Genomic DNA, 16,628 nt, shown 5'->3' with positions numbered 1-16,628 from the left:
TAATAGGAATTAATTTTAAGTGTAATTTTATTAGCGAACCACCCTTAAAATCTCCATGGAGAGGCATTTTTTCTCCATAAGCAAGCAATCTCACCCATAAAGTTGTGTTTTTGTCTCCAAGGGAAGCAATTTTCATTACCACTCATTACCACCTACAAGGTGGTATTGGATGGGAATGAAAATTCAAGAAGGAAAGTGAACAATTTAGGATAAATTAGCATTACCATGAAAATGGACAATAATATTTTTCACAAATTTACCCACAAATTCATTCCCATTACCACCATTTATTACCAACTATTAAACAAGCCGTAAGAGCACCGTTAATGATGAGTAAATAAAAATCATTTCACTCCTAACTTTCTCTCTATTAAAATAACATCCCAGTCTTTTCCTACTTATTTTCTCACCAATGAACAAAAAAAAAAATCATTCCAACTAGTTTTTCCTCTCTTATTTTTTGACCCTATCCAACTACTTTTTCTCTCTCATCACCCAACCACCATCATACAATATTTTTATTATTTACTCTTTTAATGATATGAAATAAGTGTTACTATTAATATTTTATTATTAATTTATTAAATTCATAATTTTAAAATTATAATTATCATTTTAATAATTAAGTCATCTACATAATTAGCGTTTTTATTAAGTAATTGAATACGAAATTAGCTGCCATTATGTTATGCATACATAATTAACGATCAACTAATTAATTTATGAGGCACAATTAACATTTTTAATATAATTTTAAGAACCAAATACATTAAATGCGACATTGGTGCGACAATTACAAACTTAATTAAGAAAAAGTACAATTAACTAAGAACGAAATACATAAAACTTAATTAAGAACGAAATACATAAAATACTCTTAATTAGCGTTAGGACCAAACTTCTGCCATATATTGGCAACCAAATCACATTTCAAGGATTGATGCACATATTGATCTTCAATTGTATCTCTATTCGTCATATAACAGTTGATATCTACGAGCTGATCATGATAATATTCAAATTCGTCCCATTATTACTTGTGTTAGTAGTGAATTCAGTAGTATCTGTGTAGTGTCCATATATATCTCGTTCATCTTCCACAATCATGTTGTGCATGATAATGCAAGACAACATGATGTCATTGAGAGTTTCTTCATCCCATGCGAGGGATGGTCTACGAACTATAGCAATCCAAGATTGCATCACCCCAAATGCTATCTCTACATCTTTTCGAGCTCCTTCTTGGTGTTGAGCAAAAAACTTGTCCTTGCGAGTTTGAGGACATGTAACTGATTGAATGAATGTTGCCCAATTCAGATATATACCATCAGTGAGATAATAACCCTTATCATATTGGTTGCCATTAACCGTAAACTGCACGGGTGGTGCTCGACCTTCTAAAACATCTTTAAACACAGGAGATCGGTTAAGAAAATTTAGGTCATTGCACGAACTTGGTATTTCGAAGAAAGAATGTCATATCCATAAGTCACGATCAGCAACAGCTTTAAGAACTAAAGTAGCAACATCAACTCTTCCTTGATATTGTCCTTTCCATGCCGACGGATAACTTTTTCATTCCCAATGCATACAATCTATGACGCCGATCATGCCCGGAAATTCGCGTTATTCACCGAATCTAAGTAGTCTAGCCAAATCGTCTTGAGTAGGCCGTCTCAATTACTCGGCACCAAATTGGTTGATAACCCTTTGTGAATTTCATCAATGCTATTCGAGTAGTGCTTTCACTAATTCGCACATACTCGTCAAGTGAATGCGCCGCCACCCCGTACGCAAGCATTCGAATAGCAGAAGTACACTTTTGTAGGGGCGATAAACCTATTTGACATGTACAATCTCTTTTTTGAGTGAACCATACATCACTTGCAACGACACTTTCCATAATTCGAAGAAAGACATGTCGCTGCATTCGAAATCTTCGACGAAATAAACGAGCTGAATAGACTAGTTGATCAGCAAATTAATCATTGAACAATCGTTTATGACCTTCCTCCCTGCCTCGATTAGGCCATTGATGATCCTCATTATCATCAGTCACTTTTGCTCTTCTATTCCTTGGTGTTGGAGTAACATTTGATATAAGAGTTGGAGCAAGTGGTTGAACAGTATTGGTCAAGAAATCATCTATTATTTCTTGATCAATTATTGCTCGGGATGATTGATATGTCTATTTTATATAGAATTTTACCCCCATTTCCCATGGATTATTGGTATTAATTGCGCTCTTCGGAGCCCTTTTTAGTACTAATGTGTGTCTTGTAGTGTGGTTGTGTTTTCAGATTGACTTTTGTAGGAAATAGCATATTTTGGTGCAATTCCTAATCCTTGACATCGCTACATGAGACATGAAGTCGGGACGCGCGAAAATCTCGCATTTGCCTAAAAACCGGATGACCGCCCGACCGGGCGATATCTGCCCCGGTGGTCGGGCGATTCTTACTTAGTCAGAATTTGGATGCTGCAACTCCAAGTGAAATTGCTCCCGCGCCCGACCGGGCGACATCCGCCCGGGCGGTCGGGCGAACCTTACTTAGCGCATTTTCAGAAAAGTTGAGCTGCCAGGCAAACTTTACATGCGGGCCCGACCGGGCGACATCCGCCCGGGCGGTCGGGCGAGACGAAGATTTATAATGCTGAAAAGCGCCCGGCCAGGCGCGACGAAGGAAAATGATAACTGACAACCGCCCGACCGGGTGAAATCCGCCCGACCGGTCGGGCGGGACGATCTTTTGGCTGTTTTGAGCGCGTGTTGCGCCGGATTTGCAAGACATATAAATACTATTTTATTAGAGTTAAAAACTACGCCTTTTTACTAGAGATACATTTTATAACTTTTTAGAAGCTTTTGAGTTTACTCCATTGTTGAACATTGATTACTACGCTTTGATTCCTTCAAGTAAAGACTAAGTTTTCTTAATCTCTTCTTTCCTTTCATTATTATCATGTCTTTTAATTTGTTCATTATTTGTTTTGCTATTTCAATTATGTGTGAGTAGTCCATTAATCTAGGGTTAAGTAAAACCCTAGCAATGATTTAATATATGAATTCTTCCATTAATCCCAATTTATATGATCAATTGTTCTTGTTTGATTGGATTGTTCTTATGCTCATTATCATACTAGGGATAGGTGATTTTGATTTGACTCCGTATATCTTATTTTCAATGGGAATTGAATCTAGATGGTTTTGTTGATCCAATCAATGTATGAATATCTTCTATGGGAATAGTTAGATGGGATTGCTAGGAATTTAATTGTGATGCTATGCTTAATGCCTCTTTCTTGCATGATTCTATGGGAATAGGTTTGATTGCTTGTTTAGAGTAGCCATTGGTACTCGGGAGAGATCTTTGGTAATTATAGGGTGCATTACTCCTCTTGATTCTTGATTATGTTATTTGGGATGGAAATTATTCATGTATTGGTCATGCTAGTGGTGATGCTTAATTCTAGATGTTTTAGTTAATTGATTATATCTTGTGTGTTCTTAGTAATTATGTATAGTTTAGCGTTAGTATTAGTTCAACACCCTTTTCATCATTGTTTGTCACTCGTTTAGTTAAATTGAGTCAAGATATCTAGTGTTTGATACGTTTGTCCCTGTGGATTCGACCCTGACTTGCTCTGCTACATAGTTAGGAAGTTAGTTAGGTAATTATTTTTGATAGGTGCGCGACACGCCTACCAAATTTTGGCGCCGTTGCCGGGGACTAACGGTATTAGATTAGTTTATCTTTGATTTTATTTAGCTAAACTGTCTTTGTTCGATCATTGTCACTCTATTTGCTGTTTGATCTCTTTTCTTTCAGTCTTTTTGTTGCATGCGCACTCGTAGCAAGGGTTCACAAGATCTGATTACTCTTGATCGCGAGATCGAAGCTACAGCAAGGAGATTAGGAAGTCGAAGAAGACAACAACAATAAGAACCAACAATGGGAGACGAAGCACCACCAAAGTCTCTACGGGAATATGCTATGCCCGATGAGACCACCACCACCATAAACAGACCGACAACCGCTGCCAACCATTTTGAGCTCAAGCCACAATTCATCCAGTTTATCTCACAGGATTCCTATGCGGGAACACCCAAAGAGAGCCCTACTGATCATTTGGCTAATTTTTTAGAAAAATGCAATACTTTGAAATTAACTAATGTTTCTGACGATTTAATTCGGTATTGTGCTTTTCCTTTTTCTCTCAGGGACGAAGCAAAGGAATGGTTTAAGGAAGAAGAAGTGAGGAAGATTGCCACATGGCCAGAACTGAAGAAGGCTTTCCTTTACAAATTCTTCCCTCCTATGAGAACTTCCAAGTTCAGAAACGAGATATCTGGCTTTCAACAACATGAATTGGAGTCTCTCTACGAAGCATGGCAGAGATACAAGGCTTTGCAAAGGCAGTGTCCACACCACGGCATTCCTGAGTGGTTGCTGATTCAGACATTCTACAATGGTCTGAAGCATGAAGTTCGAAGTTCTATTGATGCCGCATCTGGCGGTACTTTCATGGCAAAAACTCCAGAAGCGCGCGAAGACATTGTTGGATGATATGGCTGCCAACAATTACCTGAATGACTGGAGTATATCTCGTGGAGCCCCTAAAAAGGGAGGTAAGTATGAGGTTGATGCTATTGCTACTTTAACTAACACTGTGCAATTTTGGCAGCTAAAGTTGATCAGTTGAGTAGCGGACCAGCAGCGCCTATTTGTGAGATTTGTGAAGTGCAAGGTCACTCCTTCACTGAGTGTCAATAAATAATCGGGAGCGGGAACTGAGCATGTCAATGCCCTCCTTAACACAAATACAAGGCCACGTACAAAACAACCCATACTCAAACACATTTAACCCAGGTTGGAAGCATCACCCAAATTTCTCCTACAAAAATAACCAACCTCAACCTCCACACACCAACTACTCCCAGCCACCTGGTTTCCAACAAAGACCACCATTCAACCCTTCATCATCATCCTCTCGACCCAACCTTGAGAATATCATGGAGAATTTAGCTTCCTCTCAGGCTAAGCAAGTTGAATACCAAGCCAAGCAGAATGAATTTTTCAACAACTCTCTCCAACAAATCACTGCTCATAATAAATTGATGGAGAGTCAGATGACCCAACTAGCCCAACAAATAAGCCACCTCTCTAAACCTTCAGGCCAACTTCCTGGGCAAACTGAACCAAATCCCAAGGGGCATATCAATGCCATTTCATTGAGGAGCGGTAAGGAATTGCAAGAGCCTACAAGGAGGGCAACTGAGCACCACAACACAGCAAAAGAGGTTATAGAGTTGAGTGAGGAAGTTCAAGAGAAGACGGGTTTGGAAGATGAAGCTAAGAAGCCTGAGAATGAGGAACCCACTGTCATTCCTATTAAACCATACAAGCCACCTGTTCCGTTCCCTCAAAGATTGGCACAGGCAAAACTTGAAAAGAAATATGGGAAGTTCCTTGACATCCTGAAGAAGCTACACATCAACATACCCTTCTTGGATGCCATATCTGAGATGCCTTCTTACGCTAAGTTTTTGAAAGACATGCTCTCTAACAAACGAAAAATTGAAGAAAATGTCACTGTTTCACTAACTGCTGAGTGTAGTGCTATTTTGCAGAATACGCTTCCAGAAAAGCTAGGAGATCCGGGCAGCTATTCCATTCCGGTCAAGCTTGGAGATATTGCTATCAAGAATGCTCTATGTGATCTTGGGGCTAGTGTTAGTCTTAGTCAATACCTTTTCATCATTGTTTGTCACTCGTTTAGTTAAATTGAGTCAAGATAGCTAGTGTTTGATACGTTTGTCCCTGTGGATTCGACCCTGACTTGCTCTGCTACATAGTTAGGAAGTTAGTTAGGTAATTACTTTTGATAGGTGCGCGACACGCCTACCAAATTTTGGCGCCGTTGCCTATCTCAACATGGGCGAACTAAAACCCACACGCATCTCTCTACAACTAGCTGACAGGACAGTGAAGTTTCCACTTGGTATACTTGAAGATGTTCCTCTTCGAGTGGGTAAATTCTTTATTCCCTGTGATTTTGTCGTCATGGAGATGAAGGAAGATGCACAAGTTCCCATAATTCTTGGAAGACCCTTTTTGGCCACTGCTGGAGCCATTATTGACATGAAGAAGGGTAAAATCACTTTTGAAGTAGGTGATGAAAAGATGGAGTACACACTCACAAACTCCATGACTTCTCCTTCTATGGGAGAAACTGTTTATAGAGTGGATGCTCTTGATGAGGTGATAGAAGCAGAGGCTTTCAATCTGCAACTGGATGATTCGCTACAAACGGTCTTGATGGGTAGTGCTGATGAGGAAGATTGGGAGACTAAGGAATACAAGAGACTTCTAGAGGAGACACGAGCCACTGAAGAATCTGAAGAGCCTCTCCAGGAATTGCTGCATTCTGAGGACACTAAGGAGAGTACTACGCCTCCTAAGGTAGAACTGAAACCTCTCCCCTCTCTTTGAAATTGTGTTCATGGGTCCCAATGATACATACCCTGTTATTGTTAATGCTGAGCTTGATGACATTCAAATTGAAAAATTGCTCGTTATTTTAAGGAAATATAAGAATGTCATTGGGTACACCATTGATGATATCAAGGGTATTAATCCCTCATTTTGCATGCACAAAATCATTCTTGGGACGACATGCTTCCTCTATAGAATCTCAACGAAGACTTAATCCAAATATGATGGAAGTAGTCAAGAAAGAGGTTCTTAAATTGCTTGATGCAGGTATAATCTACCCTATCTCAGATAGTAAGTGGGTTAGCCCTGTTCAAGTCGTCCCTAAGAAAGGAGGTATGACCGTTGTCAAGAATGATAAGGGTGAGCAAGTTCCCACTAGGACTGTGACAGGGTGGCGCATGTGTATTGATTATAGACGATTGAATAAGGCCACCCGCAAGGATCATTTTCCCCTCCCCTTCATTGATCAAATGTTAGAAAGACTGGCAAAACACTCCTTTTTCTGTTGGTTGGATGGATACTCTGGTTTTTTCCAAATTCCTATTCATCCAAGTGACCAGGAAAAGACTACCTTCACATGTCCTTATGGCACCTTTGCATATCGAAGGATGCCATTTGGACTGTGTAATGCTCCTGCCACTTTTCAGCGTTGCATGATGGCAATTTTTTCCAGTCTTATTGAGAACTCTATGGAAGTATTTATGGATGACTTCTCCGTCTATGGAACATCTTTTGACGTTTGTCTTGCTAATTTACAAAAGGTGCTCCATAGATGCAAAGAAGTTAATTTGATTCTCAACTGGGAAAAATGTCATTTTATGGTGCAACAAGGAGTTGTTTTGGGTCATATTGTTTCTCATCGGGGCATTGAAGTCGACAAAGCAAAAATAGAGGTCATTGAGCGTTTACCACCTCCTAACTCTGTCAAAGGAGTAAGGAGCTTTCTTGGTCATGCGGGATTCTACCGCCGCTTCATAAAAGATTTTTCCAAAATTGCTCGACCTCTAACTGAGCTTTTAGGCAAAGATGTCCCTTTTGTGTTTACTGATGCTTGTACTGAGGCTTTTCACAGGTTAAAAGCGGCTCTTATTTCTGCTCCTATAATTCAATCGCCTGACTGGAATCTCCCTTTCGAGATTATGTGCGATGCTAGTGACTACGCAGTGGGAGCAGTATTGGGTCAGAGGGAGGATGGTAAACTGCATGCCATCTACTATACAAGCAAGACTCTTACTCCGGCCCAGATGAACTATGCCACAACTGAGAAGGAACTGTTAGCAGTGGTGTATGCGATGGAGAAATTTCGGTCCTATCTGGTGGGGTCGAAGGTGATAATTCACACTGATCATGCGGCTCTTAAATATTTGATGAGCAAGAAGGATGCTAAGCCCGTCGTTTGATTCGGTGGATTTTGTTGTTACAAGAGTTTGACTTGGAGATTCGAGACAAGAAGGGGTTGAGAACGTTGTTGCAGATCACCTTTCTCGAATTGTTATGGATGCTGAGGGTGATGAGGCTCTCCAATTGATGATACTTTTCCTGATGAGCAGCTTCTAGCTTTAGCCACTGCAGAGATCCCATGGTATGCTGATATAGCCAACTATTTGGCTAGTGACACTATTCCTCATGGATATTCATCTCAACAAAAGAAGAAATTCTTTAAGGATGTGAGGAGGTATTTTTGGGATGAGCCCTTCCTTTACAAGTCTTGCGCAGATGGGGTGATTAGAAGGTGTATTCCTGGAAATGAGGTATCCTCTATTATATCTCATTGTCATGATTTACCTTGTGGAGGCCATGCTAGTACTTAAAAACTGCAGCGAAAATTCTTCAATGTGGTTTTTATTGGCCTACTTTGTTCAAGGATGTTCATCATTATGTGCATTCTTGTGATCGCTGTCAAAGAACGGGAAATCTTTCCCGTCGGAATGAGATGCCTCTTAACGCTATTCTTGAAGTGGAGATCTTTGATGTGTGGGGTGTAGACTTCATGGGTCCGTTCCCTTCTTCTTATGGGAACAAGTATATTCTGGTTGCTGTGGACTATGTCTCCAAATGGGTGGAGGCTCTTGCTTCTCCAACTAATGATGCTCGTGTGGTTAGTAGATTTTTCAAGAAAACTATTTTTCCTCGCTTTGGCATTCCACGGGTTTTGATTAGTGATGGAGGTAAGCATTTTCTGGAGAATAAATTTGAAGCTATGCTTAAGAAGTATGGGGTGCATCATAGAGTGGGACTTTCATATCATCCCCAAACTAGTGGACAAGTGGAGGTTTCCAACCGTGAGATCAAAACTATCCTAGAGAAGACGGTTGCACGAACACGAAAAGATTGGGCTGCTAAACTTGATGATGCATTATGGGCTTACAGGACAGCATTCAAGACCCCCATAGGTACCACACCATATCGTCTTGTTTATGGGAAAGCATGTCATCTCCCTGTTGAGTTAGAGCATCGTGCATTTTGGGCTATTAAGAGCCTCAATTTCGACTCTCACACGGTGGGCGAGAAGAGACTCCTTCAACTTGCTGAGCTTGATGAGCTTCGTCTGGATGCTTATGAGAGTTCTAGATTGTACAAGGAGAAGACTAAGAGATGGCATGACAAGGGAATTGTGCGCCGCGAGTTCAAGGAAGGGGACTTGGTTCTTCTTTTTAATTCTCGTCTGAAGCTATTTCCTGGTAAACTTCGTTCGCGGTGGTCCGGTCCATTCAAGGTCTACAAGGTTTTTCCTTAGGTTCAGTGGAGCTTTGGAACCGGCAAGGAGACACTTTCAAAGTCAATGGCCACCGATTGAAGCATTACCGAGCTGGAGATCCCATTGCTGAGCAAGTTGACATCATACTCTCCATCCCTTCACCTGAGTGATACTAGAGGAGGTCGAGCTAATGACCTTAAAAACTAGCGCTTATTGGGAGGCAACCCAATTTCCTACTTTTTCATTTCTTTTCTTTTAATTTGATTTTATTTTATTTTATTTTATTTTTCTCTTATTTTATTTTTTGGAGTGATTTTGGAGTGAAAAATTTGCATAAGTGTGGAACTCTACTTCAGGAACATGAGAAAAAACGGACTAAAGCGGAAAATAATTGCACTGGGCACCGCCCGGGTGGTCGGGCGAAATCTGCCCGGGCGGGCGCGCAAGCGAACTTCAGCTGGGACATTCAAACACGAAAATTGACTAAGGAAGAAATTCCGCCCGGGCGGTCGGGCGAAATCCGCCCGGTCGGGCGCGCAAGCCTCAGATCCAAAGAGAAAATCAAGAACGCGAAAAATTCTAAGGAAAATTTTCCGCCCGGGCGGTCGGGCGAAATCCTCCCGGTCGGCCGAGACGCAGTTTGCGAGATAAAACCCACGATTTTTTTCTTTTCTTCACTCTCTTTCAAACCCTCATCTAACTTCATCTTCTTCCTCTCACTCTTTCTCTCTCCTCTCAAAACCCTAACCCCAATTCTCTCTTTCCTCACCATCTCCACTCTCAAATTTCTTCAAAATTTCTAATCTTTCACTCATCCTCACCAAATTCCCCATCTTACTTACAAACTTTTCCACCTCACTCTCTCTCCTCTTCCTCCTTCTTCTCACTCCTCCTCTTTGGGTTTTTCTTGAGTAAAGGTTTGATTTTTATGGTGATTTTTGCTAGATTAACCTTGCAAATTGCGTTTTCAAACTTTATGGTGCATTATGAGATGATTTCCTTCAAATTTTTGTGAAATTCTCAATTTCTCCACCATTGCTCTGTTTTTGCAGGTTTTTCATCATCTCTAATGGCGGGTCGCGAGGTACACGTGGCTCTCAACCTACTGCAATTGAGGTAGATCCTGACTTTCCTCATATAATTTTCAAGGATGAGGCTCAAAAGGTGCGTTTTCAAAAACTTAAGCACCGTATGATTGCCCCCACCCGATTTGTTCATAGTGACCTCTTGCATGTTTTGGGTATTGCTGAAATTACCCGCACATTATTTGTTGGTATGGGAATAGAACAATTCCTCACCTTGTACCATGGCACATATGCGGACCTGACCCTAGAATTTCTAAGTTCCTTAGAGATTCGAAAACACGCTCAAAAGACCATGTCCTGTATTTTCGCTTTCCAATGTGGATAGGGACTGACCCTCGCCAATTTGCCCAACTATTTGGTATGACCGTTAGGGGGGAAAGGAAGAAACCAGAAGACATTTCTGCTAGGCCAACTTTGGGAAGCCCTCACTGGTGTTAGACCACCCAACTGTCAGCATTTACAGATTAAGTCGGTCCATCATCCTAGCATTCGATTCCTGTTAAAATTCTTGGGGAGTACTATCTTTGGCGGTGGGAACCCAACACTCTAGGACTGAGGAACTAAGTGCTCTTGGCACTTATCTGTGGCCCGTCACCATGCCTATGCAGTTTGATCTTGCGTATGCATTTATGCATCATCTGCATAAGATTTCTACGACTTACCCCACTTTTGAGGAGGACGGCAGTGTCCGTTCCTCCGTACCTATTGTCATTGGGGGTAGTCACCCACATCGCCTGTCATTTCGGCCATGTTGAGATTCGGGCCAATGCTGTTCCGGGGCCTTCTTACCTTGACCTTGACCACTTCTTATGCTGCCCGGTACATTGTCCCTAGTGGTCGGAATTATAGGTGGATGATTGCCGCTAACCAGTCTTATACTTCTTCCAGACCCCACCTTAGCCCAGCCGCTTATAGAGGATGACCACACAGGGAATGCCGCTCTACCTACCTATCTCCTTCCTGTTGGAGATGCGGCCCACCCACCTGAGACTGGTCCCGTACCTGAGCCTCCACACGTCTACCGTAGGCGAGAGGCCGCCCCCTTCATGCCCTCCTCTTCCTTCATGCCCTCCTCCTCTACCCAACCCCCTCCCCCTACTGCTGACTTTGAGGGGATGATGAGTGTGTTGCAGCGTATGGAACTGAATATGACTGCTAACACTCAAGCTCTAGAGCGCCTAGAGCGCCGCGTAGACACCATCTACGATGACCAGCGCCTTGCTATGTTCCCTATGTATGATGACTATTGCAGGCTTGGTACGATCGCACAGGCGGGTCCCCACCCCAGTTGGTACACCTGGAACCCCGCCTATGGTGGAGCTGGAGGGAGTGGCACAGGCACCGGTACTCAGGATCCTGCTGCTGATGATTCTGATTCCGATTCTATGGCCGACTGAGGGCCGTGTTCCTTGCCTTCTCCTTGTTGCAATGCGGACATTGCCAAGTTCAGCTTGGGGGAGGATCTTCACTGCACATATGGTATCTTCTATCACTTCTTAGGTAGTTTACAGCTTTTGTAGTTCAGTTTAGCATAGTTTTCTTTGTGTGTTTGGTGTGTTTTGTGTGTTTTTTTTTTTTTTTTTTTTTTTTTTTTGGTTTGTTTTGTCTTCACCATGTATGATGTGTGAAGCCTGCTGAAAAAAAAAAAAAAAAAAAAAAAAGAGAAAAATCAAAGTCAAGGTTGAATAGTTGTTTCCCTGTGCCCCATGCTATCATAATGCTGTTTTGACTTTGGATTGTTGATGGACACGAAACAATGATTGATCACCAAGGCATGGCATAACTGTACTTAGATCTATGATAAGAATCAAGATTGTGGCACTCTATATGTCCTGCAAGCATGTTTAGGCTTAACTGTGAGCTTCTGTGCCTTAACGTCATGCTTTTCTTGTGTGTATGCCCACTTCATGAGGGATGCTAGAACTTGTGTTTTCTCTCCATTGATGCATTAGTTATACAATGTCTAAACAAAAATGATTATGACTCACGTAGGAATTTGCACCAAAAGACCAAATAACCTTCCCTGCATTCATTTCCCCTAGTTAACCACTCTGAGCTGAGCCTGTTTCTTTTGACAACTACATTATGAGCTCCTCATTTTTCCAAAAATACGTCTCTTTACCATTGGTAGTGAAGTATTTAGGAATTTTTGGTTGATTAACTTGTGGATTATGAAATTGGTTGTTGGTATGAATGAAAAGATTGCAAGAAAGAGAACAAATATGATTGATTACATGTGCAAAAGAAATTCTTCTCTATCCTCATTAGCTAGTAGCTAAAGTAGAGAACTCCTAAAAACATGACAAGTAAGATTTCCAAGAGCAATTATGAAAATCAAATTGAAAAAAAAAAAAAAAAAAATTCTAAGAGAGAGATCTCATTTGAATTATGTCATATTGGAAGTCATTACTTGGGTTATATGAAGAATAAAGGAGGTGAGATGAAAGAAAAATGGGTCATAGTTGTGTTGCAATTTATTTGATGTGTGGGATGTTTGTTCAAAAGTTGTAGTAATACTTCACTACCTTAAGCACCACATTCCCAAATATTTGCCACACCTACCACCTTAAGCCCCATTACAACCTTAATTGAGTCATATGATTTGTTTGCATGTATAACTACCTGATGTGGAGAGATGATACAAGCCTATGGACTAACTTGGTGAAGTGGAGCAATTGAGCGCCATATATCACCCTTCAAACACACGAGTGTGAGAGTAGGGACGGGTACTGGGGATGGAAAGAAGCAGTCATTTTAACTGCTTGGAGAGTGCTTTACAAATGAGTGGTGAGTCCCCTTGTGAGATCCTTCTCATTGATTTGCAGCGCATATTTAGTGGCCTCTCATTGATTCTTATCCCTGATTGGTATTTGTTTTTGTCGAACCTTACGATTATGACTTGTGGTGTGTTTGGATTCGATCTATTGTCATTTCAAGAATTTTATGATGGGGTGAAACTACTATTGATGCTTTGAACTGTTGATTTTCAGACAGGTTTTGCTTAGGGGCAAGCAAAAGTCTAGCTTGGGGGAGTTTGATATGTCTATTTTATATAGAATTTTACCCCCATTTCCCATGGATTATTGGTATTAATTGCGCTCTTCGGAGCCCTTTTTAGTACTAATGTGTGTCTTGTAGTGTGTTGTGTTTTCAGTGATTTGTAGGAAAAGCATATTTTGGTGCATTTCCTAATCCTTGACATCGCTACATGAGACATGAAGTCGGGACGCGCGAAAATCTCACATTTGCCTAAAAACCTGATGACCGCCCGACCGGGCGACATCTGCCCCGGTGGTCGGGCGAGTCTTACTTAGTCAGAAATCGAAGCTGAATCCAAGAGAAATTTGCTCCCGCGCCCGACCGGGCGAAATCCGCCCGGGCGGTCGGGCGAACTTCTTAGCCATTTTCAGAAAGTTGAGCTGCCAGGCAACTTTACATGCGGGCCCGACCGGGCGAAATCCGCCCGGGCGGTCGGGCGAGGCGAAGATTATATGGCTGAAAGGCGCCCGGCCAGGCGCGACGAAGGAAAGATAACCTGACGACCGCCCGACGGGCGAAATCCGCCCGACCGGTCGGGCGGGACGATCTTTTGGCTGTTTTGAGCGCGTGTTGCGCCGGATTTGCAAGACATATAAATACTATTTTATTAGAGTTAAAAACTACGCCTTTTTACTAGAGAATACATTTTATAACTTTTTAGAGAGCTTTTGAGTTTACTCCATTGTTGAACATTGATTACTACGCTTTGATTCCTTCAAGTAAAGACTAAGTTTTCTTAATCTCTTCTTTCCTTTCATTATTATCATGTCTTTTAATTTGTTCATTATTTGTTTTGCTATTTCAATTATGTGTGAGTAGTCCATTAATCTAGGGTTAAGTAAAACCCTAGCAATGATTTAATATATGAATTCTTCCATTAATCCCAATTATATGATCAATTGTTCTTGTTTGATTGGATTGTTCTTATGCTCATTATCATACTAGGGATAGGTGATTTTGATTTGACTCCGTATATCTTATTTTCAATGGGAATTGAATCTAGATGGTTTTGTTGATCCAATCAATGGTATGAATATCTTCTATGGGAATAGTTAGATGGGATTGCTAGGAATTTAATTGTGATGCTATGCTTAATGCCTCTTTCTTGCATGATTCTATGGGAATAGGTTTGATTGCTTGTTTAGAGTAGCCATTGGTACTCGGGAGAGATCTTTGGTAATTATAGGGTGCATTACTCCTCTTGGATTCTTGATTATGTTATTTGGGATGGAATTTATTCATGTATTGGTCATGCTAGTGGTGATGCTTAATTCTAGATGTTTTAGTTAATTGATTATATCTTGTGTGTTCTTAGTAATTATCGTAGTTTAGTGTTAGTCTTAGTCAACACCCTTTTCATCATTGTTTGTCACTCGTTTAGTTAAATTGAGTCAAGATATCTAGTGTTTGATACGTTTGTCCCTGTGGATTCGACCCTGACTTGCTCTGCTACATAGTTAGGAAGTTAGTTAGGTAATTATTTTTGATAGGTGCGCGACACACCTACCAATGATCTTCTTTTATCAGAACTAGAGGAATTAAAAGAACTTGAAGGAGGGAAGTTTAAGTTGAAGGAGTTCATTCTTGTGTTTAGATTTGGTGTGACAAAATGGTGAATAATATTGTGTTTGGGTTCGGTGTGAGAAAATGATGAACAAGGATGCTTGAGTTATATAGCAGAAAATAATGTAAATGGAAGTACAATAATGTAAAAAGCAGTACAATAATACATAAAAGCAGAACAATAATGTAAAAAGCAGTACAATAATGTTAAAAGCAGAACAATAATGTAAAAAGTAGTACAATAATGTAAAAAGCAGAACAATAATGTTGAAAACAGAACAATAATGTAAAAAACAAAACAATAATGTAAAAAACAGTACAATAATGTTTAAAGCAGAACAATAATGTAAAAAAAAGTACAATAATGTTAAAAGCGGAACAATAATGTAAAAAACAGTACCATAATGTTAAAAGCAGAACAATCACTAGTAGAAAACAGACGATTTGCGTCTCACATCTGCGTCGCACAACATGAAAAACGTCATAGAAGACTCAGTTGCGTCGAACGTAACAGGGAATCGACGCAAAAGACGACCTATGTGCGTCGTATCTAACTAGCGTGCGACGCAAGAAATCTATGATCGTCGCATGAAGCCCATGGTGCGACACACATAACAGAAGCTATGCGCGTCACATGAAGCCCATGGTGTGACGCAAATTACAAGCCCAACCCACTTTTAATTTCCCCGTGTTTTATCTCCTCTCTCTCAAACCAAATTTTGTTATTCTCTCATCAGCCGCCGTTTATCTCCTATCTCTCTCTCTCTCTCCAACTCTTCTCTACTGTTTTTCGTTCGCCTGCGATAATTTTCGTTTTGATTTATTTTCGTGTTGTTTTCGTTTCGCTAAGGGGGAGAAATCGTTCACCTGCGATAAGTTCAAGAGTTAAGCGAAGAGATTATGTGCGGAGCCATAAACAACGAACATCGAAGAGTAATCGTTTTTGTTAATTTTTTATTTTTTATCTCACTTTTGAATTTTTGCTTTTTTCTTTGTTTACCTACTTGAAAATTACGATTTTATGAATGTTTAATATATGTTCGGTGTTTTTGTTTTCATTTTTTAGATCTAATTTATTTTTGTTTATTTTTTTTCATTCCCAGATTCGGAATTTTCGAAGCGAATTTTTTCCGGTGAAGCCATGAAAACGTCGATGGAATCACAGTGAACAGCGAGCGAGTATTTTATATCTTTTTTTATGATTTTCTTTTTAATTTCCTCATTTTGATTTTGTGTAATTTTGGATTTAATTCATTTCAGCATTCGTGGTTTGCGTTAGAACGTTCTTCTACTTGTTTCATTATTTCGATTCAGTTAGAACGTTCTTGAATTTTTCATATTTCGTTCCTTAATTTGATTTAGTTAGAAAGATATTGTAATTTTGATTCAAATTGGCGTTCCTCATTTCATTCTTGTACTTCTTTCGTTGTTTCGACTCAGATTAATGCATTCATGGTTTTGTTCTTGTATTTCTTGTTTGTATGTACTGTGTATTTCATTTTTAATTTGGATACGAGATTTTTGTTGTAATAAAATTAACAATTTGCGTCGCACATTAGATACCGTGCGACGCAGATTCTATTTTTTTAGTTGATTTGCGTCGCACATTGCATACAGTGCGATGCAAATGCAGCTGGTGGTGCTTTGGCTCAAGGGTCATCTACGTCGCACATCACTTATGTCCGACACAAATGTCTTACGATCTACGTCGAGTCTTAGTCCGATGCAGATCATCTCTTTTAATTT

At 40.4% G+C, this 16,628-nt stretch overlaps 1 protein-coding gene, 1 long non-coding RNA gene and 1 other non-coding gene across 3 annotated transcripts; 2 read left to right on the top strand and 1 right to left on the bottom strand.

The window, feature by feature from the left end:
* Nucleotides 1–4,331: 4,331 nt before the first annotated feature.
* On the bottom strand, nucleotides 4,332–4,438 carry LOC125495405 (small nucleolar RNA R71). The gene has a single exon (XR_007272042.2). It is a non-coding gene; the product is annotated as a small nucleolar RNA R71 (small nucleolar RNA).
* Nucleotides 4,439–5,014: 576 nt separating this feature from the next.
* Nucleotides 5,015–5,654, top strand: LOC130590494 (uncharacterized). The gene is made up of 2 exons (XM_057392954.1): nucleotides 5,015–5,544; nucleotides 5,633–5,654. Exons 1-2 carry the CDS (start codon nucleotides 5,015–5,017, stop codon nucleotides 5,652–5,654), a joined length of 552 nt encoding a protein of 183 aa, XP_057248937.1.
* Nucleotides 5,655–10,237: 4,583 nt separating this feature from the next.
* Nucleotides 10,238–11,848, top strand: LOC130590367 (uncharacterized). Its single transcript, XR_008968061.1, has 2 exons — nucleotides 10,238–10,359; nucleotides 11,533–11,848. It is a non-coding gene; the product is annotated as an uncharacterized LOC130590367 (long non-coding RNA).
* The last annotated feature ends 4,780 nt before the right edge of the window (nucleotides 11,849–16,628 follow it).

This window comes from Beta vulgaris, chromosome 2 (assembly GCF_026745355.1).
Source record: "Beta vulgaris subsp. vulgaris cultivar EL10 chromosome 2, EL10.2, whole genome shotgun sequence".
NCBI lineage: Eukaryota > Viridiplantae > Streptophyta > Magnoliopsida > Caryophyllales > Amaranthaceae > Beta > Beta vulgaris.
The sequence above is the reverse complement of the archived record's forward strand: the minus strand, read 5'-3'. Positions and strand labels throughout refer to the sequence as shown.

Bases quoted from the DNA above. Each gene is read 5' to 3' on its own strand.
- LOC130590494 (XM_057392954.1), top strand. From the start codon at position 5,015: ATGGAGAATTTAGCTTCCTCTCAGGCTAAGCAAGTTGAATACCAAGCC. The intron at 5,545-5,632 runs GTTTTTGAAAGA...GCTATTTTGCAG, and splicing joins GAGATGCCTTCTTACGCTAA to AATACGCTTCCAGAAAAGCT.